Source organism: Gallinula chloropus (genome assembly GCF_964237585.1).
Source record: "Gallinula chloropus genome assembly, chromosome: 6".
NCBI lineage: Eukaryota > Metazoa > Chordata > Aves > Gruiformes > Rallidae > Gallinula > Gallinula chloropus.
Genome location: NC_140091.1, coordinates 27016359 through 27040175, shown reverse-complemented (window position 1 = coordinate 27040175; position 23817 = coordinate 27016359). Strand labels below are relative to the sequence as shown.

The following is a 23817-nucleotide window of genomic DNA, read 5'->3' as shown; positions in this document are numbered from 1 at the left end:
GCTTTGCCACCCCACACCAGCGTTTGTGCAGTCGCACTCGCCCCAGCACAGGAGCACAGAGGGTGTGGGGCTCTGCTCCGCCTCCACCCCAGCCGGGCACCCCCAGGCATCCCGCTTGGGCTGTGGCTCAGGGTTCACCCTGGAGATCTGCCAGGAGCTTGTTCCCAACCACAGCTGCATGGGTGACTTAGAAACTCTGCGTTCAAGTGTTTGGTTCAATACCCACAGCTTAGAGCTGGGTATAGACCTTGCTCACAAGGGGGTTAACAGCCTTAATTGCCCTGACCAGCCCCACCTGGCCCCAGGCCGGGCCTACATTTAAGCTCAGCCCTGGGCTCCCTTTCCCCCTCCCTGGTCTGGATGGGTATTAGGAGTGTGCTCCTGGATGGACCTTGGACCTGTGGTGCAATCCTGTCTCCTGGTGTTGTGCAGCCAAAGATGTGAGTGTGTGAGTGCAGTAACTGCGTCTGCTGGAAACTGTTGCTCTGTGGGGAGGCTGGGATGGCTTTTTACTGGTTTGTGATGGAAACTGAATGAAAAAAGTGCACCCTAAAACCTCAAAGGATGAGGTGCCTGAATGACCCTTCCTTGGGTTTGTGCTCATTGGAGACCCCCAGATGCACCCAAGCAGGGGTGCCAGGCCTGCCAGGCAGGGGGCTGCCCCTTCCTGCTGCCTGGCATTGATGTGCCCACTGGCCCCCTTTGTGCCTCACAGGGGAGAGGGAGGAAACCATGCCAGCCACAGAGGACAGAGGTACCTTACTGCATCACAGGCTGCCATCATCTTGCCCTTTTCGCGGAGGAGTTGAGCAGGGGCTCCGTTGCCAGCATGGAGGTATGTGTTATCCCCCCCTCCATTCAGGGAGAGCCCCAAGCCCGTTCCCCCTGTTTCCCAGACAGTGGGGTGCAGCCCCTCACTCTCCGAGGGACTGCAGCTTCCCAAGCTCGATGCTGGATGTGCTCTGGGCCGGGGAGTGTGTGAAGACCATCTGCTTGCTAGCAGGGATGTCACCAGGATAAACTCAGCCCCGGCTTGGTGGCTGCTTTGCAGGGCTCCTGTGAAGAGGAGGATGGTGCTTGCAGGGTGCTTTGCTAGCTGGCTGGGCACCTCCTGGCATGGGGCTGGGGGCTAGCAGTGAGGGGCAGTTCTCGCAGCTCCTGGGCTGGGAAGGGCAGCAGGGCCACAGGACCGCAGGGAAACCCCCACAGCCTTATGCTGAGCAATATATTGGGAACAGAGTTGTTTCTTCTCATTAATCTTCAGTGGTAAAGTCAGCGTCAGGAATCCTGGGGGAGCTGGGATCTGCAGGACCAGGCACTTTGTGTGACTGCTGTCCAGCAGCCACCGAGCACCCCTATGTGCCCTCCTTCCAGCTGCGCCCTGGGAAAGCAGGCAAGCTCCCACGGCTCCAGCTCTGCTGACACCTGCTGCTCAGAGGAGCCCCAAGCTTTGCCCCGCGAGACCCCAGGGAGGAACTGGGTCGGTCCCCCAAAGATTTGTACCTACTTCACCTCTTTCAGCCCTGGGTAGGCAGATCCCTAGTCCCGTGGCTCTGCATCTGTTCTGTGATCCCTTCCACAGCCCCAGGGTGAGGGAAACTGAGGTCCAAACTGAGCCATGAAGCTTCACGCCAGCGGCTCATAAGGAAACTAAACTGCATGCTGGAGTTGCAGTCGTGCACGTTAGCAGAGGCTCAACTGAAACACTGGAAAAGGAGCCATAGGCCATTGAGCAGAAAAAAAGGGTACACAGAAATAGCTCCTATTTTCCACAGACCTTTGTCCAGTAAGAAATGTTTGGTTTGTTTCAAGGCTTTAGAGTGCTAAGAAAATATTTCCAATAAAAATAATAAAAAACCCAACAAAAACTACCCAGACCTTCCTTTTCTTCCCACGACAGCTTAATTTCTTTAAGAGCCCTTCTGGGAGAGCTTTTTGGAGATCCAAGTGCATGCCAAGGGCCAGATCGTCTTGTGTACACAATGGCTGGTTTCCTCCAAGAGCGCTCTAGGTTTGTGCCTTGGAACTGCCCCCTCAAAAGCCTCCTCTTCCACCAGATTTATCCTGGGCTCTGTTATTTCAAGACTTTATTATCCTTTCTAACAACATGCCTTTTATAGAAGGCAGCCTCGCTGTTTTGCAGTTTCCTGCTTCCCACTGGAACTTCGTAAAAGTTACCCCCCCAGTGAACAGCACTGGCTTTTTGGTAGAGGGATCACTGTCAGTCTGACTCAGGCAAGTATTTGGCAGCCCATCTGAGTGCTTCTCCTGGCACATGTTAAACCATGTGTTCTAAAAATATGGTTACAAATATTGGTTTTTTCCCTTTTTCCCCCTGTGTCTTGTAATGTCATGCAAATGCATGTCCCCTGAGGAACAAACCCAGTGTGAGCTCCTCGACAGCAGAGGCCAGTGCGAGTAACTCACCAGGATGTTCCGTGATGGCTCTTTGCTTCTCACAGAGCCTGATCACGTCCTGTCCCTGGGGTCTCTGGAGGGCTTTCGCCTTATCAGAGTCATCATTGATTTGTATGACTGTAGGATGCTTTCCTCAACTCCTCTGAGGCCTTTCACCTGGAACTTTCCAGAGCTTGTGTTCTTTCTTTGCTCCCTCATCTGCACACAGCTTCCCATTCCTTTAAGGTTTTGCTGCTTCAGTTGTTCATTTCCACTCCCCTGTACAAGCACATCACCTTTTTAAAGGCCAGACCACCTCTCACTTCCCTTCTGACATGAAAGCTACTGCTTTTGCCCTGACCAGGACAGTGTGATAAGTACCTGTGGCTTTGTGGCCCCTCATTTGCTACTTGTGAACTAAGCCCTGAGGCGTTCAGGCATCACCCAGGTATCACACAGCATTATACCATCCCTCTACCTCCACCAAGCTTCCAAGGTCCAGCCTGGCAATTAAAATACTGGTGTAGAAGGAAGGAGATGAGGGATCCCAGCTCCTTCTGCCTGCTACATCCAAGTCACTGACCCAGGAACCATGGGGGAGGTCGAAGAGGAGAAAACCCTGGAAAGCAGCATTACCCGGAGCACTGGGGCTCTGGCCAGCTGGGAATTCGGGAGTCACGTAAGCCCTGCGTCCCAGCTGCGGAGCTGCCAAGTTCCTTGACCCCAAGCACAAGGCCTGAGAACGACCGTGGCCAGTATATGGTGCTGCTCCTCGTGCCAGCTCAGGACCTGCTCCCCTTCCAGCAGCACGCAGGCGGTGCTGGGCAGGGGCGTGCCCACCCCGAGACGTGCACAGCGCCAGCCTCGCCTCTTGCACACGCAGGGCTGTGCTCTGAATCGCTTGTGGTGTCCCAAAGGAAAGCCCAGAGCCAGCAGTGACAGGCATTTTCAAGTTGCTGTGAAGAACTTTTTCACAGTGAGGGTGACAGAGCCCTGGAATAGGCTGCCCAGGGAGGTGGTGGAGTTTCCTTCTCTGGAGAGATTCCAGACCTGTCTGGACGCCTGAGTGATATGTCCTAGGGAGCTGCTTTGGCAGGGGGGTTGGACCCGATGGTCTCTCGAGGTCCCTTCCAACCCCTACAATTCTATGATTCTATGATCTGCGTGCTGTTTATGCTACTACAGGTGCTACAGTGACAGCCTGGATCAGCAGCACCCTTCTGCAGCCCAAGCAGATGGGTAAGGATGTGTGCTACGTTGCCCACAGAGACCTGCTGCCGGCACAGCCAGCATCCCGGCACGTCAGGAGCTTCCAGGAGCTCCGCCATCCAAGTGGCACTGGTGTCACTGTGCGGGCTGCAGCCTCAGCATGGGCAGCTGCCTCAGCTGCCTTGCTGGGGCTGCCTGCAACATGGCTGCTTGCCCAATGGTGTTCCTTCAAGTGTGACCAGAAGGCGCTGTCTGTGGTCAGATGGGGCTGGGCCGGCAATGTGCAGGAGACAAACAAACTGACAAAACACGGACCAGTCACAAGGTTTTATTTAAGGCCCAAATTCAAGAAACCACCCAGATTCACGTGCTGGCTCCAGAGCACACTGCTCGTCCCCACTCACCACCCAGCACCTGCGTTGTTGATCGCTTGACAGAATCAGCTGCCAGGCGAAGAAGCACACCTCCAGCACCACATCAGCCATGCAAGTAGCCCCTCCTCTCCAATGCATGCATTTATTCTTGGCCCAGAAGAGCACCTAAAGGGTGAACCAAGCTCTTTCCTGCCCGTCCCTTTTGCCCTACGTGCCCTGCTGCGGAACTGCCTTTCCGAGCTTGTGGATGGCCCCATTCTCCAGCACCTCCACCTTCCTCTCACCCGGCTGCAGCACGATGGCCACCATAGCCCTGGCCACCGTTTCCACAGGCACTGAGTAAGCAGTGGGGAAGCCCCACGCCACGATGCCCAGAAACTTCTGGGCTATCCACTCCGCGGGGCGTGACTCTTGGCGCCTGCACAGCAGCACCCTGCAGAACGAGGAGGAAAGGTGGGTCAGGCTGAAACCATCCCTGAGGGAGAAGCTGGAGACTGGGGTCTCCAGCTGTGCCAGGGGCCCAGCCCAGCTTATTAAACCCACATGGGGGACCTGGGGCTTCGGCAGTGTCCCAAAATGTGACTGAGCAAGAGCCCTGGGGCAGTTAACTTTCTTCCCAGTGCTGCCAAAACTGGGCTGCCTGTTCTCACAGGCAGCAAAAGCACAGTAAAGCTAAAAGGATACAGGTGAGCATCTGCCTCCACCCCACATAAGATCAAGGTCTGAGCAGAGATAAGCTTTGACCTATGGCCCCCCAACCTCTACTTTCAATGCAAGTCTCTTCTCCCTGCGTGGCACGTGATGCTATTGTTGGGACAGGCCGTGGGAAACTGCTGTGTGTGCTCCCTATGTCACTGGGAAACAACATGCTTACCCAGGAGCTGCATCTGCAGCCAGTGGCTTTCTCCCCTTCCCTCCCCAGCCCTCCCCTTCTGCATCCTCTCTTCGTCCATCTCCCAGCCTGTGCCCTCCCTCCACCACCTTACTACTCACGCCGGCCGGAGGATGGTACAGCGATCAAAGCCAACTGCCTGGACCAGGTTCTCCACTTCTCCCTGTGAGAGCAGTTGGGCAGGATGAAAGGAGACAAGCAGCACTGCAAGCCCCATCCCTGCCACCCCGTGAGCCGGCAGGACGAGTTGCGGAGCTCTGAGCACCGACAGATACAGCCCGGGCGCCACCTGGGCAGGGAGCGGCTCTGCAGGAGAAGGCGGCGTGGGGCCAGTGTTCCCGGTGGCCATGCCGACCGTTAGTCAGCAGCGCACCCTTCCAACCGCCACGCTAACTGCACCGGGATGCTCCGGAGACAGCATCTGCTCACAGTGTCCAGCCTGGGGATCCCTGCACAAGGCAGCGAGTCCAGCAGATGTTGGGGGCTGCAGCACACAACATACGGGGCGGGGGAAACTTTAGCAATAGGCTGTGGGCTTTACATCCCTGGATATGTCATGGACTCAGCCCTGAGCCGCCCCACCTTGCTCTGAAGCCATCCCAGCCTGGGGTTGGAGGGCGGGGGATGGACTGGAGACCCCAGCGGGAAGATGGGGTCCACCACATGTGGGTGCTGTGCTGCTTTGGCCAAAGCCAGTCGCGTGGCTCTCCTGCCCTCTTGCCCCCGAATGCCAGGACGGCTCCTGAAGCCATCCGCATCTCTTGACACCCGCTGCCTTCCCGAGCACACCCCGGGAGGAGCCCCCCCGCTGCCCCCTCACCTTCACACGCAGGTAGAGGAAGCTGCTGTGCTGGTTTGCCCCCTGGGAGGACTGCAGGACAAAATGTTTGCAGCCCCCGGCCCGCGCCAGCTCCGCCGCCTGCGCGACATAGTCCCGGTCCACACGGACAAAGCCGGCCTGGGTGCGGGGGAGAGGAGGGTGAGCGGTGCGGGGAGGGGCGGGCAGAGCCCAGCCCCGCCGGGGTCCCCACTCACCGCGCCGGCCTTGGCCCTAGTGGTGCCCAGGCAGCAGAAGCCCACGTCGTGTCCCTGGAAGGCGGCGGCGTGCTCGCCCAGCCGCTCGAAGTCCACCACCGCCTGCTCCTGCGGGGAGCCCGAGGGTCAGCGCGTCCCCGCTCCCCCGGCCCGCCCCAGCCCCGCTCCGCCGGCCCCGCTGCCCCGGCCCCGCGCACCACGGCCGCCTCGGTCTCCTCGTCCAGGCTCAGCCGGCGCCGCCCGATCAGTGTCACCCTGGAGAAGAGCCGCCGGGCCAGCAGCTCCCGCAGCAGCACCCGGCCCGTCTCCCCCGAGGCGCCCAGCACAAAACAGGCCCCGCCGCCGGTGGTAGCCGCCATGCCGAGGGAGCGGCGGGCGGGAGGCGGCGCGGCGCTGGGGCGGGCCCGGGCGCCGAGCGGCTGCGCCGGCAGCGGGCCGTCCACCGCCCGCCCGCCCGGTGTTTACCGCCGGGGCTGCGGGGCGCCAGCCGCAGTGCAGCGCGCTGCAGTTGCTCGTTAAGACCTTTGTCAGGGGCCGGGAGAGGTTGCCGGGGGAGGCTGCAGGGTCTCTGCGCCCCCCTGAGCAGGGGGCTGCCCCAGGGACCCCTCCCCTCGGCCCCGCCGCTGCTCCCGGCGGCAGTGCGCTGGAGCTCCCCGTCCCGTCCCGTCCCGTCCCGTCCCTCCGGCCGGTGTCCGTGAGATGGCAGAGCCCAGGGCAGACAGCGTCCCCGGAGGACATCAGTGCCCCCCCTGCTCGGGCGGAGGGGCTGTGCCCTGGGAGGGATGCTCCGAGGGGTCTGTGACCTGCCGGGCGGCTCCCCCCAAAAAAATCCCGGACTCGGCGCACGCTGCCGGCTGGGGTGCCCTTCAGCCGTGTCCCCCGGACAGGAGGTGAGTCCCCGGGCACCAGCTCCAGAGCCGGCCGTGGCCGCGGGGCTCGCAGCCAGCGGTGACGGCAGCCCGGTTCCCGGGAGCGGCCTCCCGGCGACTCCGGGGTGAAACAGCAGCCGGTGCCCAAAGAGCAAGGGGATGGAGCCCACCTCCTGCGGGATCGCTGCCTGGTGGCTCCCAGGACACGCTGGCGAGCGCTGAGCCCCCCGCTCCACATCCCTGCCTTGGCCGTTGTCCCTCTAGCAGGGGCAACAGTGGTCATCGCCCAGGAGAAGCCAGGTCCCACCAGGAGCCAACCTGGGGCATGGCTCAGGAGCTGGTGCGTGGGCACCCAGGGGCTCTGTGCAGCCGCTCCCATGGGCTGTGTCAAGGGCCTCCGGGGCACCCTGATCCCGTTTGTCCTGATTCCTGGGGAGGGAGGTGTAGAGGCTTGAATGGCTGCTTTTGGGATCAGCCAAGTGATTTTCCAGCCTGGTGTATCCACTAAGCACTCTACTTGGCTGAGGGCTGAGGATGAATCCCCAGCGCACGTGCCATGTGTGAGGCAGGACGCGCGTCATGACCGTCACTGGGTTAATGGCCAGCATCCCGCTCTGCCCGCCAGTGTGCCGCCGGCACCTGCAGCTGTGTGCCCTGTCCGGCGGGCTGCTCCTCGCTGTTGCAAGCAAACCCAGGTGGGTGTTGGAGGGGGAAGCTGGGGATATGACAGTTTTGGGGCATCAGGATGGCTTGGGCCAGGAGCAGGACGGAACTGTACAGTACAACAGCATGGGGTATTGGCAGGAATGTATATGGGGCATGGGGCACAGGGAATGCTAAGGGGTGCGTGGGCTGGTGGGGATACCTCTGGGGAGAGATGGCTTTGGGATGCGTGGGAGCCATGCAGCACTCCTGATGCTCATGGTGCTGCTTCTCCTCCACACCAGAGCTTCGTGGGGTCAGACAGGCACCGTCACGCCTGCTCTCCCAGCAGCATGGAGGCACGGTGCCGGTGCAGCGCAGCATTCGACTGCACACCCCAGCCAGCAGCCTGCTGCCCCGACTGGATGGCGAGACTCCCTGATGCCCTGCCCCTCTCCCGCCTCTCCATCCCCGGCACCCACGACTCCCTCAGCCTGTTTGGCGGCCGGCGCCTGCGGTGCCAGAGCTGGGGCCTGGAGGCCCAGCTGGCAGCCGGCATCCGCTTCCTGGACGTGCGCTGCAAGCTGGCGCGGGGCGAGCTCCACATCTACCACCTCTGCACCTTCCAGCGGGCCAGCCTGCGAGGGGTCCTGCGCCGCACCCTGCGCTTCCTCCGCACCCACCCCAGTGAGGTCGTGCTCATGCGCATCAAGGAGGAGCTGCCCATCTTCCCCCGGCCCAGCTTCACCGCCCGGCTGCACCGCTGCTTGCTGGAAGAGGGACGGGGCCGTGTGTGGTGCCGGGAGGAGATGCCGACGCTGGGCCAGGTGCGGGGCAAGATCGTGGTGCTGGAGGCGCTGGCGCGGGCGGTGCTGGGCATCCCCTATGAGCAGCTGAGCATCAGTGACGCCTGGAACGTGCTCTCGCTGGAGCGCAAGTGGGCACGGGCACGGCGGCACCTGGACAGAGCGGCCAGCGGGGACCCCGCCACCATGCACCTCACCTTCTGCTCTGGCAACGGGCTGTTCACCTGCCCCGAGGAGGTGGCCCGCTTCGTGAACTCCCGCTGCTACCAGCACCTGCGATGCCAGAGGGGGAAGCCCGTGCGCTGGGGGGTGGTCATCATGGACTTCCCCGGCGCAGGGCTCCTCCAGCTCATTGTGGAGAGCAATGCCCTGCGGGCCAGCAGACGCATCACCGCAGCCCCCGGCTCCCGCATCGCATCCTCGTGGCACCCCCGTGGCAGAAGGGACAGGCGCCGCAGCCGGCGCAGCTCCGCTCACTGCCTGCACCGGCGTCCATCGGGACGGACACTGCTCCCAGCCCCACACCTCTGCAAAAGGATGTCAGCGCCTGTAGCGCAGAAGCAGGTTTCTAGCTCTCGCTGGGTGCCAGGAAGCCTTCGCGTGACAACGGTGTGACAGCACTGGAGGCAGCAGAGAAGGGTTGGTGGCCGCAGATGGAGCTGGGCAGCCCAGGCAGCTGCCCTCCCCCAAGGAGCCAGGTATGGTCCCGGCGCAGGGATGGGCCAGCTCAGTCCCCAGTGAAGTAGCGGGGCTGGGGTGGAGGGAGGGGGTCCTGCCTTGCCTCTTCCTGGGCTGGTGACTTTGCCTCTCTGCAAAGTCCTTTTCCTTTCAAGGGTCAATAAAAGGAAGCTAGGAAAGCCCTCCCCATGCTGCCTTACCATTTCCTAGCAGAAACAACCTCTTCCTTTTGCTGCTCAGCTGTACCCCACTGCCCATTGCTGAAGCCCCAGTTAAGTTGGTGTTTGTAGCCATCTTGCTCTTAAAGCAGAGTGGCAGGAGGTCAGAGGAGGAGGAATTAATTTCAAAGGTGACAACAGATGGTTAGGAACATCCTTCCCCTCCTTATTTTAGCTTTTGCTTTTTTCTTGCAGGGGCTTGCCCCCAAAGTCAGGACTGTCAGAGAGAGGCAGCTTCAGAGGTGCCACCGACACTGTGCATGGCAAGCTGGATGGCCGCAGCAGTGGCATTTCAGATTGGGGCTACCCCCAACCTGGGGTTGCACACCCAGGGATGCTGCTCTGGGCAAAGCCTGGCAATTCACAGCAGCACTGGCAGCGTGGACGGGGCAGCCTGTAGCAAAGTGGTTGGGATGTAAGAAAAATCCAGCGCCTGCAGAAAATAAATCGGCAAGTTCAATAGAGTGGCAAGTTGCAGAACACAAGTGGCTCCTCGGAGCAGAAAGACAGCCGAGAGCCTGGGGGAGAAAGCATCGAACTGCTGGCTGCGCTGAAGCAGGGAGGCGAGAGGAGAGGAGAGCTCAGCCCCAGCCTGCCAAGAGGCGAAGAACATCCCCCAGGATGCCTCTGCTTCGGGAGAGCACAGCTGGGCTCCGCGCCTGCCGGAGGGGATGCTGCAGGACTACCCGGACAGAGGAGAGGAAAGCGTTTGCTCCATGGGGCTGGCTCTGGGTGGGAACACGGCTCTGAGTGCCGAGCGTGTTCATCCGCTGCCCTGCGCGGAGGACGGAGCCTGCAGAGAGCGGGGCAGGGCGGCAGGCGGTAGGGCGCAGGGGTGACGGAGACGGCAGGCAGAGGAATCTGCCTCTGGGCTTGCTCTGTGAGGCAGGAGATTGACATCTCCGCATTAAATCGGACAGAAGCAGTGGTGATGTCCAGGATACTGGCGACCTGCTCAATTGCTGCCAACGCCTCCAGCGCTGGGGGCCGCTGGGCACGATGGCTGTAGGTATCGCTGCTGTGCTGGGAGGATGGGTGCTGTCGAGGAAGGGCCAGGCAGGTTGGTGGCCCGTCCCAGCCCTCCACGGGTGCGGGGTGCCAACGGGGAGCTGGGCAGGTGCGGGCAGAGCAGGCACAGTTCTCAGGAGCGACTCTGCAGGGTGGGTGGTTCTGCCTTTGCTTAGGGCTGGGGTTGGCTGCAGAGATGCCCCGGAATACAGCACATCCCTGGAGCTGTATCCCAGCTGCCAGTACCCAGCGCATGCCCTGGCTTGCTGGCAAGGCAGAAATGCTGCCTGGGGTTTCCCAGGCAGGCAGAGCCACTTGTTTACTTCCAGGCAGTGAGATGACTTTGGTGTTATCTACACCCCCAGCATCCTGTTTGGTGAACCCTTATCTCTGCTGTGCACGTTTTGCTGCTGCCAGGCGCCAGGGAGCTGGCAGGGAGCATGGGCAGGAGGACCCAGCTGACACTGGTGCCTAGAGAATAGAGTCTCCATCACCAGTGTGACACAGAGGCAGGAAGCTGCCCTACATCCCAGCGGGATCTTGGCTGGAGGGCAGGAGTGATTTACCCAAAACTCCCTGAAGTGCCCCGCAGTTGGAGCTGCCCTGGTGTTGCAAGGTCACTGCAGGTGGGGGTTGCAGGGTGCCACAGCCCATGAGCTGCCTTGGAAGCATCCCCATCCTTCTGGTCCTGGCTAATCCTTGCAACCGTCTCCCCGCTCAGAGCCAGGATGCACTTGGATAACACATCTTCCTGTGGCCAAACACTCCCAAACTGTGAGAAAGGTTTTGCCTGGTGCTGCTTTCCTCCGGGGCTGTCAGAAGAGGGTCCAGCTGCCCACCGTTACAGGTCTGGCATCCTGCTGGGAGATGTGCCCAAAGGCACCCTGCAGCTCAGGGACACTGTTTGGGTGAAACCCCCACCTTAGGGACCTGTGGTGGGGTGAGGCACCCCCCTGCATGTGCTCAGGAGGTGCCTCCAAAGCCCCCACTCAACAGGGTGCTGCAGTACCCAGGAAGAGCTGCCCTGGTTCCTGTGGTGAAGCGGGGGGATGTTGGGAGCGGGGATGCACCCCAGCAGGGCAGTGGGTCCTCCCCCAGCGCCACGGCATGCTCCTGTGGGGGTGCCACGGGGTGCCTCCTCCCTCCGGTGGGCTGCTGAGCCCTCCCCAGCAGCAGGGGTGAGGGTGGCTCCCCAGAAAGGTGCCTGCTGTATCACTAGGAGCAGCCAAGCCGGGTGGGCTGTGTCAGGGTGACTTGGTTCCTCTGTGGTTTGCTGGGGAACATTGCACAAGGGAGGGAACGGGCTGTGCTGCCGAGTGCCGGGAGCCTCTGCTGAAAACAACACGAGTGTGCCTCTGCACGGGGAGGGGTGCACAGCTCGGTGGTGATGGGGGTGTCCCTTGCACCCCCCAACCCCAGGGTCTTACTCCCCCAGGTCCTGAGCACTCCCTGGGGACACAGCACAGGGCACAGCCTGGTCTTGGCCGTGGGGCAATGGTCACTCCTCAGAAGTTAAGCCCTGGGGCATCTGCCTGCCTTTGCCAGTGCCCACCTCTCCATGCAGCATGTACAGCTCCTGGTGCCACAGGTCCCATCCACACCCAGGCACTCTCAGAGGTCTCAGGATACCTGTGCAGGCACCACACCATGCCCTGTGCATGGCACCCTGCCTGCGTCACGGCTGAGCATGCTGAGAGGGAGCAGAGGCATCAGCTTGGGCAGGCAGCGATGGCTGCAGTGGCTGAGCCACTTCCCCCTGGTGAACTCTGTGGTCAAATCCTGCAGGTGGGTTGCTCAACCCCACCAGCTGCACAGCACCCTTGGCAGTGGTTTGGAGGTGGGAGCAGGGCACCTATGCCCCTTCCCCACAGATACAGCCTGTGGCAGGGCTCTTGGGAGAGAACATCCCCTCAATGTATGGCTGAGGACCAGGGCACAGTGAAGGAGGCACACTGACCCCAGCTCGCTGCAGGGCCCAGAGGGATGGTGAGGGATGGTGAGGAGGGATGGTGAGGATGGTACAAATGCTGTTGTACCATCTCCCTTGAGCCCCTGCAGAGCCAAGCCCTGGCTCGCAGCTTGCACTCTGCCCTTGGAGAGGTGGCTGGGAACAGGATGCACCATCCCATGGTGACCCTGCACTGCTCAGCTCCTGAGGCAGGGACGGGCCCTTTCTTGGTAAATCGGGCAGTAGGAGCCCCGCAAGGAGCACATGCCCTGCAGCATCCTGACCCCTTCCCAGGGAACTGGCCTTGGAAACCACCTGAACTGTGAAAGGGGCCCTGGCGACCAGCCAGCTCCTAGCAGAGCTGATTCAGGTCTTCTCTCCCTCCCACCGCGTGTACCTTTTCCCACTGCCTGCAAACCCTCGGTACTGCTCCTGCCGTGCGGGACCCCCTCTCTGAGCCCAGGTACTCCTGACCAGCTTTGACCTTGGCCACATTCTGCTCTTTGCAGCAGCAGCCTCCGGGCCGGGTCGCAGTCGCCTTGCTTCTTGTTGTGAAACAACACCAGAAACTATTTTTAGTTACAAAAATAAAGGTGAGAATACTTCTTTCCTACTGCTCTGCTCTACCGTGTCGGGTCTGGGCAGAAGTGAAACAGGCGGGGCACAGCCTCCCTCCCCCAGGGCTGTGAACCCCCTGAGCACCCCTCTGACTCCCACCTCATGGAAGAGGCAGCTCCCACAAGACCCTCAGCTTCTGGAGACATTCTCTGACGTTTCTTCCCTCGCCACAGTCGCGCCCTCTCTGCACATTTGCTGCTAGAAGGAGAGCACTCCTGAATTCCTGGATGTACAGGCTCATCCTGAGCAATTCCATAAAAATAGATGGTTGCAGTAAAACACTTCGCAAGGAAGACATCCAGAGACAGGAACTGAGCTTCATTTACACTGTCAAATAAAAGACGTGTAGTGAGTTATGGCTTTTGTGGGATGGGTTCCTCCTTTTGTCTTAGCATGAGTCCCACCGGAGTAGCATCAGTTTCTCTGGAACTGGAAAACGCCTGTGACCTGCGTGGCTCTCGCTTCGGCTTTAGCTGGAAGTGAGCAGAGTAATCCCTGCAGAAAACCCTGCCAAGGCAATTTTACCCAGAAGCAGAACAAGGTAAGGAAAGATTTATGATGTTTATGGTGATTAAAGAATGATCCAAGGGGTAGTGCACACAATGAGGTGTGTTCCCGAAGCACCGGGGGAAGTTCATAAAGGATATTAACAACTCATGGGAAGTTCCTCTGCCCTGTTCTTGGGCCACTCTCTGAAGGGCTTAAGGCAAAGACAGGAAAGTACATTGTGCAAGTTGCTGTTTATAAAACGGCATATGAAGATTCACAGCCAGAGCAAAAAGCGGGTGGGCACGGAGAGCATCCAGCGCAGGGGCCACACTCCCGCTCAGTCCATGTGGGAGCTGGTCACACCTCATCCCTCCTCCATTCTCCGACGGCCAGCGTGGGCACCACGACATGGATATGGTGGGTTGGAGAGGTTTCGGTGCCCTGGGTACCACAGGCTGGGGCTGGACCCCTCCTATGTCCCCCCTCCTTCTGCATCCCTGGGGGGGGGGAGGGTTCAGGTGATGCCAGCTCAGGTAGGCTCCCACAGCAGCGTTGGGATGCACCCAGCTCCTGAGCCATGGAGTAGGTGCAGAGCTGAGTCCTACCAGAGCTGTGGTCAGGGCTGACCCCATTGCTCCGCTCCAGCCCTGGGCTGGGAATGGGGTCTCTGGGCTGGTAGAGCCCCGCGGCAGGGGAGGCGGGGGCGTGGGGCAGGATGCAGGCTGGCAGCGGGGCTGGGGTGGGAGGGGAAGAGGCCAAGGGCAGGGAGCAATGCGCTGTGCGCTGGAGGAAGTGCGAGCAGCGCTGCCTGCCGAGGGCCAGACACGCCTGGTGCTGCCGGCAGCTGGGCAAGGTGTCTGCAGCGCTGACATGGTAGGTCCCGCTCTGTTCCTTGGGGATGAGCCTGGGTCTGCCCGGAAAAGGGGGTTAGGGGAGGGCAGGGCTGCAGGGGAGGTGCTGCCAGAAACCGGTATGGCTGACAGGGACGGACGCAGGAGAGACCCTGCGTGAGACAGCAGGTCCATGCCAGGTGCACGGGGCACTGCTGCTGCAGAGGCTGATGCCAGCCCTGGGTGGGTGAGGAAGGGTAGGGGGCACAGGGCATGCCCTGGGCTTAGGAGGTCCCCAGGACTGAACTCTGCTGCTGCCCAGTGGTACGGTAGGCACAGCTCCCACAACGTGCCTTCTGCCCCGGCACCGTACCTGGCCAGTGGCACCACAGGTCCCTGTCTGCAAACTGGCATGAGCACCGTGTCCTTGTAGCTACCTGGATTGCCTGGCAATGGTGTGGGTGCGTGGGGGGCTGTGTGGGATGTGCCTGCTCATGCCTCCCTCCACGCAGGGCACTGCTGTGGGACCGCAGTCTGCTGGGAGGATGTGGGCTCTCGGCTCTCGGGGCATCTGCTACCTGGGCATCGCTGCCATCGCATGGGGTAAGCTGCTCGCCACCTGCTTGGTAAGCCCAGCGTGACCCTGCTGCTGAGGAGCCTGCGGGTCCGGGAAGATGGAGAAGGGCAGCAATGTTATTTTGGGGGCTCATCACTCACACCCCCACAGCTGCAGGTACCAGGGGCAGATCCTCCTGGGCTGGGAGGGGGCTGCATCTGCCCAGGCCAGCTCCCTCCAGCCAGACCATCACAGGACTGAGCTCCCCTGGGGAGGGCCAGGCCACACGTGTGGTCCCGTGGGGCACCTGGTTCCCCAAATGCAGCACGGCAGCCGGTGCAGCGTATCGTGGACAGGAGAGAGGCAGTTCTACCTGCTGCCTACACCCATGCACGTGCTGCAGGGCTGGGACGGGACAGAGCCACAGCACCCACAGGTCCAAGAGCTGGGAGCGCAGCTGGGTCAGCACCGTGTGGGGTTAAAGCTGCTAATTGGCATCAGGAGCAGAAATCAGACTAGAAACCAGTTTGGCTTTGCTGTCTGTGGGATGTTTCCTTCACACAGAGAGCAAAGCCCGCCAGTGCCCCCTCTGTCCCCAGGGATCACAGGTTCACAGACTCCCACAGCATCGGGGTTGGAGGAATCTCTGGACATCACCTTGTCGAAGCCCCTGCTACAGCAGGAGCACCTAACACAGGCTGCACAAGCCACATCCTGGTGGGTTTTGAACCTCCAGTGCAGGAGACTCCACAGACTCTCTGGGTGGCTGTCCCAGTGCCAACGAGGTCCTCTGTGACCTGCTGTGGCTGTGCTAAGGAACAGAGGCAAATGCAGTAGTGTCAGGGGGAGGGTGAGATTTAGCTTTGAGCAGAACACAAAAATACTGGGACTGCCAGGAGAGCTGAGGGGGTCAAACTGTAGGCAGACAGCACCCACCTGGGGCTTCAGCTCCAGGTGAGGCAGGGAGAGGTAATGTAAGGCTGTGGGGAAGGAGCAGGGTGGACTGTGCTATGGGGTGGTTGTTACTGGTGGAGCTGGAGGAAAGAGACAGGAGAGCATGTGGAGGCTGGTCTCTCTTGGTCTGTCTCAACCTGGGAGTGGGATGTGTGAGGGTAGCAGGGTGCCTGTGCTTGGGAGGGAGCGGGGGCTGGGCGATGGGCTGGGAACTGAGGATGGGGCAGGCTCCCAGGAGGTGCCCTGAGTTTCTGTCCTGCAGCCCTGAGCTCCCAGGGGGCGAGAAGGAGGGATGTGTTGAAGGCCATGCTTTCCTCAGCTGGAGTTTTGTTGAATGGCACGGATAGTTTGCCCTTCCACAAGGAAAAATGACAAATGATGGTAATTTTGCTTAAAAAAAAATGCACAATTGTTGACCAAGCTAGAGCCTTAATTAGACTTGGGAAAACCTAGATTTGCATCTAATCTGGGATGTCCAGACCTTTCCTTGCGTGACCACAGTGTGATATGCTCTTCTAAGACACCAAGCACCCTGGGGCAGTTGTTTGAGGCCAACTTTGATTCCCATCTCACTCTCTGCACAGATGGACATACAATGCCCATATCGCTTCCTGCAGCTGTGGGGATACCTGCTTCTGGGAGGAGGGAGGAAGCTTCTTTTTGTGGCTAAAGCCCTTTGATTGCATCAAGCTGTGGTGCAAAATGCTGTAAATAAGAGCAGGGTTTCAGAAAAGCACTCTTTGCTTTTGGGCGTGGGTTCCAGTTGATGTCTGCCTTTGCCTGGCCTGGTGGGCATAAGCAGGATGTGAACTTTTGCAAGAGGTTGTTTTGCAATACTGAGTTACAAGACTCAACAGATTGCCTCTGGCTCGGATGAGCAGCTCAGGATCCAAACACATTTGGGGTGGGGGGTGTGCTCCTTGCTGACTCTCGTGTAGAAGTGTAAAGCAAGAAAACTGAAGTAGCACACTTCTGTGCTCGAGAAAGGAAACATGCTTTAAGGAACCATCTAGATGTTGTGTTTTCCCCTTAAGGAAAACTATGTGGGCAGGGGAGCCCACAAAGGGCTGTGGGGTCTGGGCTTGCGCCCCTTGTGCTGCAGGAGGGGTTGGCATCGCCTCTTGGGGCTCTTCTCCCACCCGCACCATGCCCACCCTGTACCATGCCAGTTTCTGTCTCAGTCTTCGTCCCGTTCTCCCTACCTTCTGCATCCCCTCTGTCACACTTCAGCTCCTTCTGCCATGCCCAATCCACCCAGGTCTCCATGAACCCTCTTGGAGCCCCATTCTCACCCACGCATGCTCCTTCATCCTCTCCCCTTGCCCAGCTGGTCTCCAGCATCTCTGGGCCCTGACGCCAGCCCCTGCTCACCCTGGTGTCCCAGAGGACCCCCTCCTCAGCCTGGCACCCATCCTTTCTGCGTCGATCCTCTCTTGCAGGCACAGTGATGCGAGTGGAGGTGGGCGCCTGGACGTACCACTACAGCGACCAAGGGGACTACATGTGGGAACAGGCCAGGAACTACTGCCAGACCTTCTTCACCGACCTGGTGGCGATCCAGAACAAGCGGGAGATCGAGTTCCTCAATGAGAGCCTGCCCTTCCATGGGCGCTACTACTGGATCGGCATCCGCAAGCTGGCTGGCGTCTGGACCTGGGTGGGCACCAAGAAGGCGCTGACGAAGGAGGCGGAGAACTGGGCAGTTGGGGAGCCCAACAATCGCCGCTCCAACCAGGACTGTGTGGAGATCTACATCAAGCGGCAGCAGGAGTCGGGCAAGTGGAACGACGAGCCCTGCACCCGGAAGAAAAAGGCGCTGTGCTACCGGGGTGAGCGGGGGGACCAGGGGCGCATCGGGTGGCCGGGGGCCTCGGCAGGGTGGCCGGGGGCTCCTGATGACTGTCCTCTGTGTGCACAGCCTCCTGCCAGCCCTTCCCGTGCAGCCAGCGTGGTGAGTGCGTGGAGACCATCGGGAGCTACCGCTGCGAGTGCTACCCTGGCTTCCACGGCCCCGAGTGTGAGGACGGTGAGCTATCCATCCATCCATCCATCCATCCATCCATCCATCCATCCATCCATCCATCCATCCATCCATCCATCCCTCCCTCCCTCCCTCCCCATTCCTCCCTCCCCTCTGGAGAGCCTGAGCCTGGCAGCAAAGCTGGCGAGCTCATTGCTCTCCTAATGGGCCAGTGGTGCCATGTCTCTCCCAGTTGTGCAGTGTGCCGAGTTGGTGCCCACGGGAGTGCACATGAACTGCAGCCATCCGTACGGAGACTTCAGCTACAACTCCACCTGCGTGTTCGGGTGCCCGGAGGGGTTTGAGCGGCGAGGTGCAGGCACGCTGCGGTGCCTGGCTTCCCAGCAGTGGTCAGCAGACACTCCCACATGTACAGGTAGGGCCTGCCAGGGTCTGGGGGTCTCAGGGATGTGGTGCTGATGCTTGGGAGGGCAGCCCTGCACGCCCAGCATTGCTCAGGGGAGCTATGAGCCAGGCTTGCAGTGCCCCTGCCTTTTGGGAAGCCGCTCCTGGTGCTGCATGCAGGGAGTGTTTCCCCAGTCAGGATGCAATGAGCAGAGTGGCCGTTGCCCTGTATAAGCCCTCTGCTCCCTCCAGCTGTCTCCCTGTCCTGAATCATGCTCAGATGTCAGCACACTGCTGGCACCAGGTGCAGGTGCAGGATGGCACCTTGGCACCTCCATCGCTCCAGTCCACTCCTCCCTAAGCCCACCCGGATCCACCTTGGGAGGGTGCCCAGCATCTTGGGGGTCCTCAGGGAAGGGCAGAGGGGGGCTGCTGTCCTGTGGCTGGGGGAAGGGTGTATCCTGGCAGGGCTGGGCTGCCGCAAGCAGGATGAGGACTGGTGAGATGAGGTTAGATATGCACTGGGAGGGACAGAGCAGGGCAGGAAGCCACTAAGGAGAGAAAGCTGTGGTATGTTGTGCTGCAGGGCAGGGAAGGTTTGTTGTCGGTGGCTTGCGGAGTTGCAGGCAGGTGCCCCAGAGAGGTGCTAGGTTTTTTTGGGCTTTCAAAAAGGCAAAACCACGACAGATGACTATGAAAGGAAAAGTCTACCAAGTAAAGTGTTTGGCTGTCGAGTCTGAAAGCAGAAGGTGCAGGGGATGGGGTCAGTCTCACCTGGGCTGGGTGCCAGTGGTGTTTGATGTCCCCCTGGCACTAAACTGCAGTGGTCCCTAACAGACCTGCAGTGGAGCTGCCTGCCCCACCAAATGCTGGGTGCTGCCCTGGCACACAGTGAAGCACACCAGGCACAGCCTGGGAGGCTGGCACACAGCCTCATCGCTATTGCAGTCATCCCATCCTGGTCCCCTGCAGCCCTGAAGCCATCTGGGTGTCCTTCTGGCTGTGACACCCGCCCCCGCCACTGGTTCCCCTCCCAGGGCAGGGGATAGACAGGGCTCTAGCAGAGCAGAAACTGCCCCACACCTACCCCCAGGAAATCACTCATACAGCAGAAAAATCAGTGTACCAGCTACTGTACTACAATATTTGAAGAGGTGAGACTTGTCTGGGTGAGAAAGGTAAAGCAGTTATCAACACAGATTTAGTTTTACTTGTTTGCAATTCAGCCCTAAGCCCTAGATTTAACCTTGTCTAGCCTGTCTCTGAGACCTCCTCTCCCATTGCAGCCATCACCTGCCCAGTGCTCAGTGCTCCAGACCGAGGACAGCTGAACTGCTCCCATCTCCATGGGGACTTCACCTTTGGCTCCACATGTGCCTTCTCCTGCCAGATGGGATTTGCACTGAGCGGGTCGCAGAACCGCGAGTGCACGGCCACAGGGACCTGGACTGGGGATGCCCCACAATGCAAAGGTAGAGCTGCTGCTGAAGGGGTCACAACCCTTGGGTTGTCCCCAGGATGTTCTTGGGTGTATTGGTCCTCTTGTTCCAACATCTAGTCTTGTGGTCCCCAGGCTCCTCCTTGAAGTGTGTAACTCTCTCCCTGCAGCCACCACCTGCCCAGCGCTCAGTGCTCCAGACTGGGGACATGTGAACTGCTCCCACCTCCATGGGGACTTCACCTTTGGCTCCACATGTGCCTTCTCCTGCCAGATGGGGTTTGCACTGATGGGGTCAGAGAACCGCGAGTGCACGGCCGCAGGGACCTGGAGTGGGGACGCTCCACGCTGTGAAGGTAGAGCTGCTGCTGGAGCTCAGGGTCTCACTGGCCTTGGGGTGACACTAGGATGTTCCCAGCAGTTTAGTCTTGTGGTCCCCAGGTTTCTACTTGAATTGTCTCTCCCTTCCTGTAGCAATTGCCTGCCGAGTGCTCAGTGCTCCAGACTGGGGACAGCTGAACTGCTCCCACCTCCATGGGGACTTCACCTTTGGCTCCACATGTGCCTTCTCCTGCCAGACAGGGTTTGCACTGGTGGGGTCAGAGAACCGCGAGTGCACGGCCACAGGGACCTGGACTGGGGATACCCCACGCTGTGAAGGTAGAGCTGCTGCTGGAGCTCAGGGTCTCACTGGCCTCTGGGAACATAATAGTGTCACCAAAGCTTCTCAGTCCCAGCAGTGTAGCCTTGAGGTTCCCAGGCTCCCACTTTGACTGCATCTCTACTTCTACAGCAATCACCTGCCCGGCGCTCAGTGCTCCAGACCAAGGACAGCTGAACTGCTCCCACCTCCATGGGGACTTCACCTTTGGCTCCACATGTGCCTTCTCCTGCCAGATGGGGTTTGCACTGATGGGGTCAGAGAACCATGAGTGCACGGCCACAGGGACCTGGACTGGGGACGCCCCGCGCTGTGAAGGTAGAGCTGCTGCTGGAGCTCAGGGTCTCACTGGCCCTGGGGTGACACTAGGATGTTCCCCAGCCTCTTGATCCCAGCAGTTTAGCCTCGCAGTCCCCAGGCTCCTCCTTGAAGTGTGCCTCTTTTCCCTGCAGTCATCACCTGCCCAGTGCTCAGTGCTCCAGAGCGGGGAGAGCTGAACTGCTCCCACCTCCATGGGGACTTTGCCTTTGGCTCCACATGTGCCTTCTCCTGCCAGACGGGGTTTGCACTGAGCGGGCCAGAAAAACGCGAGTGCACAGCCACAGGGAGCTGGACTGGGGACACCCCACAATGCAAAGGTAGAGCTGCTGCTGCAGGGGTCACAGCCCTTGGGTTGTCCCTAGGATATTCATGGGTGTATTGGTCCTCTTGTTCCAATGTTTAGTCTTGTGGTCCCCAGGTTCCTCCTTGAAGTGTGTAACTCTCTCCCTGCAGCCATCACCTGCCCAGTGCTCAGTGTTCCAGACTGGGGACAGCTGAACTGCTCCCACCTCCATGGGGACTTCACCTTTGGCTCCACATGTGCCTTCTCCTGCCAGATGGGGTTTGCACTGATGGGGTCAGAGAGCCGCGAGTGCACGGCCACAGGGACCTGGACTGGGGATACCCCACAATGCAAAGGTAGAGATGCTGCTGGAGCTCTGGGTGTCACTGGCCTCTGGGAACACAATAGTGTCACCAAAGCTTCTCAGTCCCAGCAGTGTAGCCTTGAGGTTCCCAGGCTCCCACTTTGACTGCCTCTCTACCTCTACAGCAATCACCTGCCTGGCGCTCAGTGCTCCAGACCGAGGACAGCTGAACTGCTCCCACCTCCATGGGGACTTCACCTTTGGCTCCACATGTGCCTTCTCCTGCCAGATGGGGTTTGCACTGATGGGGTCAGAGAGCCGCGAGTGCACGGCCACAGGGACCTGGACTGGGGATGCCCCACGCTGTGAAGGTAGAGCTGCTGCTGGAGCTCAGGGTGTCACTGGCCTTGGGGAACATAACAGTGTCACCAAAGCTTATTGGTCCCAGCAGTTTAGCTTTGCAGTCCCCATGCTCCTCCTTGAAGTGTGCCTCTTCATCCTGCAGCCATCACCTGCCCAGCGCTCAGCGCTCCAGACCGAGGACAGCTGAACTGCTCCCACATCCATGGGGACTTCACCTTTGGCTCCACATGTGCCTTCTCCTGCCAGACAGGGTTTGTGCTGATGGGGTCAGAGAACCGCGAGTGCACGGCCACAGGGACCTGGACTGGGGACACTCCACGCTGTGAAGGTAGAGCTGCTGCTGGAGCTCAGGGTCTCACTGGCCCTGGGGTGACACTAGGATGTTCCCCAGTCTTTGTCCCACCAGTGCAGTGTCCCAGGCTCCTATTTGAAATGGGCCCCTTAACCTTGCAGCAATCAAATGCTCAGCACTGGCCAACCCCAAGATGGGCCAGGCTCTCTGCTCCCACCTCCACGGGGACTTCACCTTCGGCTCCACATGTGCCTTCTCCTGCCAGACGGGGTTTGTGCTGATGGGGCCCGAGAGCCGCGAGTGCACAGCCACGGGGAGCTGGACTGGGGACACCCCACAGTGCAAAGGTAGATCCCGTGATCATGCAGGTGTCTGGAAGTGCTTTGTCACAGCACTCTGCGTTCCGGGGCATCCTTTTAGCACCCGCAGTGCATGGCAGCTCAGACCCTGGCTCCCCAGCCCCCATGTCCCCATCCCATCACTGTCTCTGTGTCCTGTTGTTGCTTTTCTCCAGCTATCAGCTGCCCAGTGCTGGAGCCCCCCAGCAGAGGCCACCTGAGCTGCTCTCACGTGCACGGGAACTTCACCTACAACTCCACCTGCACCTTTTCCTGCGAGGAGGGGTTTGTTCGGATGGGGGCTGAGGTGCTCAGGTGTGCGGCCATGGGGAACTGGACCAGGCAGCCCCCTGTCTGTGCAGGTACGGTGGGACCCCCCTGCTGTGCCAGCAGTGGGGAGGGGTTTGGTGTCCAGCTTGATGCAACATGTCTCAAATGTGGTGGGGGGCACCCCAGCAGCTCGGGTGCTGTTAAGTCCTTCTGACAGCTCTCTAATATGTGGGTCTGTGGATCTGTTTCAGAGGACAGCGCCTTCCTAAAGCAAGTCCTGGCTTACAGCAGCGGCACGGCTCTGGCTGTAGCTGGCATCGTGCTCTCAGGGACACTCATCGCCCTCCTCATCAAGCGGCTCAGTGACAGAGGTACAGAAATGCCTCCCACGGCACAACACCGCTTTGGGGGCTCTCAGACAAGGTGGTCAGAGTCCCAGGGGAGGGTAGGATGATCAGAAGAGTTTAACAGAGTTATTGCCTCAATACACATTGTCTTATTTGCTGTGGGTCACTGAGGTCCAGCAGCACCTCCTTGGCAGTTTGTCGGGCTCAAAGTGCCAGGAGCCAGCTTTGGAGGGCAGAGCCAGAAAAACTTCACTGCCGAGGGGAAGGCGGCAGCTGCTTCAGCTCCCCCTCCCCGCTCTGCCCCACACTTGTCAAACTCGGCTCAACTTCAGATGCCGCTGCTGGCAGTTTCTCAACCCTTCACTAAACAGATCTGGTTCTTTCTTTTCTATCTGTTCTATCCCTGTGGACGGTTACCAGAGGAGAAGAAGAAGCTGCTGAACCCCACCAGGTGAGAGCTGTGTTCTGCAGGAGGGTGGCTCTGTCCTGGGGCTGTGGCAGCCCTGTGCTCACCCTGCTGCCACCCACACCTGCCTGGGCGAGGCTGTTTATATCCCAGCCAGACGGAGCGTCTTTGGGGTGGCCCTAACCCTAACCCTAACCCTAACCCTGTCCTAACCCCTGCCCTCCCCCGGAGGTGACACCCCTGTGCCTGTTTTCCAGTGACCTAGGATCACCGGGCGTCTTCACCAATGCAGCATACAACGCCACCCTGTAACGTGAGTGCAGCAGGATGCCCACCGCCCTGCGCATCACTACGGCACGCTGGCAACATCCCCCGCGCTTCTGCTGGGGGTCACCCGCCGACATCGCAGCCGGGCAGCCAACCTCCTCTGCGGGGGGGTCCCAGCCCTCAGGAGGGGAAGGGGAGGACGGACACCCCCAGCTTCCTGCGCTGCACCCGGGGAGGGGGGGAGTAACATCAGCTCTGGCTCTTCTGTGCTTCCAGCCCGGCTGCGACCCGAGCCCACCGTGTGCCGCCGTGCTGCGGGCCCAGGAGCTGCTGCGGGAGCCGAGGGGGACTCCGTGCCGCAGGCCGGAGGCTGCTGCGTGTGCGGCCCCCGGCGCGGAGCTGCCTGTGCCCCCCACGCCTGAAGAGCCCCGGGCCGCCCTCGCCGCTCGGTGCGGCGGGGGGGTAACGGGCCCTGCCGCTCGCGGAGCTGCCTCCCTGCCTCGGGCCCTTGGCCCCCCTTCCCCCGCGGCTCCCCCCGTCCGTGCTTCGGGCCCGAATAAAGACGCCTGTGTCGAACCAGCCGCCTCCGCGTACCCGGGGAGGGGCGGGCGGGAGGTACGGAGAAGGCAGAGACGGGGA

At 60.3% G+C, this 23817-nt stretch overlaps 3 protein-coding genes across 4 annotated transcripts; 2 read left to right on the top strand and 1 right to left on the bottom strand.

Moving 5' to 3' along the window:
• Window positions 1–3918: 3918 nt before the first annotated feature.
• HTATIP2 (HIV-1 Tat interactive protein 2) lies at window positions 3919–6266 on the bottom strand (the record flags this gene model as incomplete). The annotated part of the gene is made up of 5 exons (XM_084265833.1): window positions 3919–4413; window positions 4974–5035; window positions 5693–5830; window positions 5908–6015; window positions 6105–6266. The coding sequence occupies 5 exons, from the start codon at window positions 6264–6266 to the stop codon at window positions 4188–4190; spliced, it is 696 nt and encodes a 231-aa protein (XP_084121959.1). The 3' UTR covers window positions 3919–4187.
• Window positions 6267–7771: 1505 nt separating this feature from the next.
• Window positions 7772–8839, top strand: LOC311193472 (1-phosphatidylinositol phosphodiesterase-like; the record flags this gene model as incomplete). Its single annotated transcript, XM_084266302.1, has 1 exon — window positions 7772–8839. One exon carries the CDS (start codon window positions 7772–7774, stop codon window positions 8837–8839), a length of 1068 nt encoding a protein of 355 aa, XP_084122428.1.
• A 5704-nt stretch (window positions 8840–14543) lies between these two features.
• LOC311193207 (P-selectin-like) lies at window positions 14544–23741 on the top strand. Of its 2 annotated transcripts, XM_084265947.1 has the most exons (18): window positions 14544–14616; window positions 16963–17352; window positions 17442–17549; window positions 17737–17919; window positions 19175–19360; window positions 19497–19682; window positions 19801–19986; window positions 20120–20305; window positions 20440–20625; window positions 20762–20947; window positions 21081–21266; window positions 21401–21586; window positions 21712–21897; window positions 22065–22250; window positions 22410–22529; window positions 22926–22956; window positions 23169–23224; window positions 23455–23741. In XM_084265947.1, exons 1-17 carry the CDS (start codon window positions 14559–14561, stop codon window positions 23221–23223), a joined length of 2805 nt encoding a protein of 934 aa, XP_084122073.1. In that variant the 5' UTR covers window positions 14544–14558; the 3' UTR covers window position 23224; window positions 23455–23741. The 2 variants fall into 2 exon arrangements, with proteins under 2 accessions (XP_084122073.1, XP_084122074.1); XM_084265948.1 differs by lacking the exons at window positions 21081–21266; window positions 21401–21586; window positions 21712–21897 and having other exon boundaries at window positions 23169–23741.
• The last annotated feature ends 76 nt before the right edge of the window (window positions 23742–23817 follow it).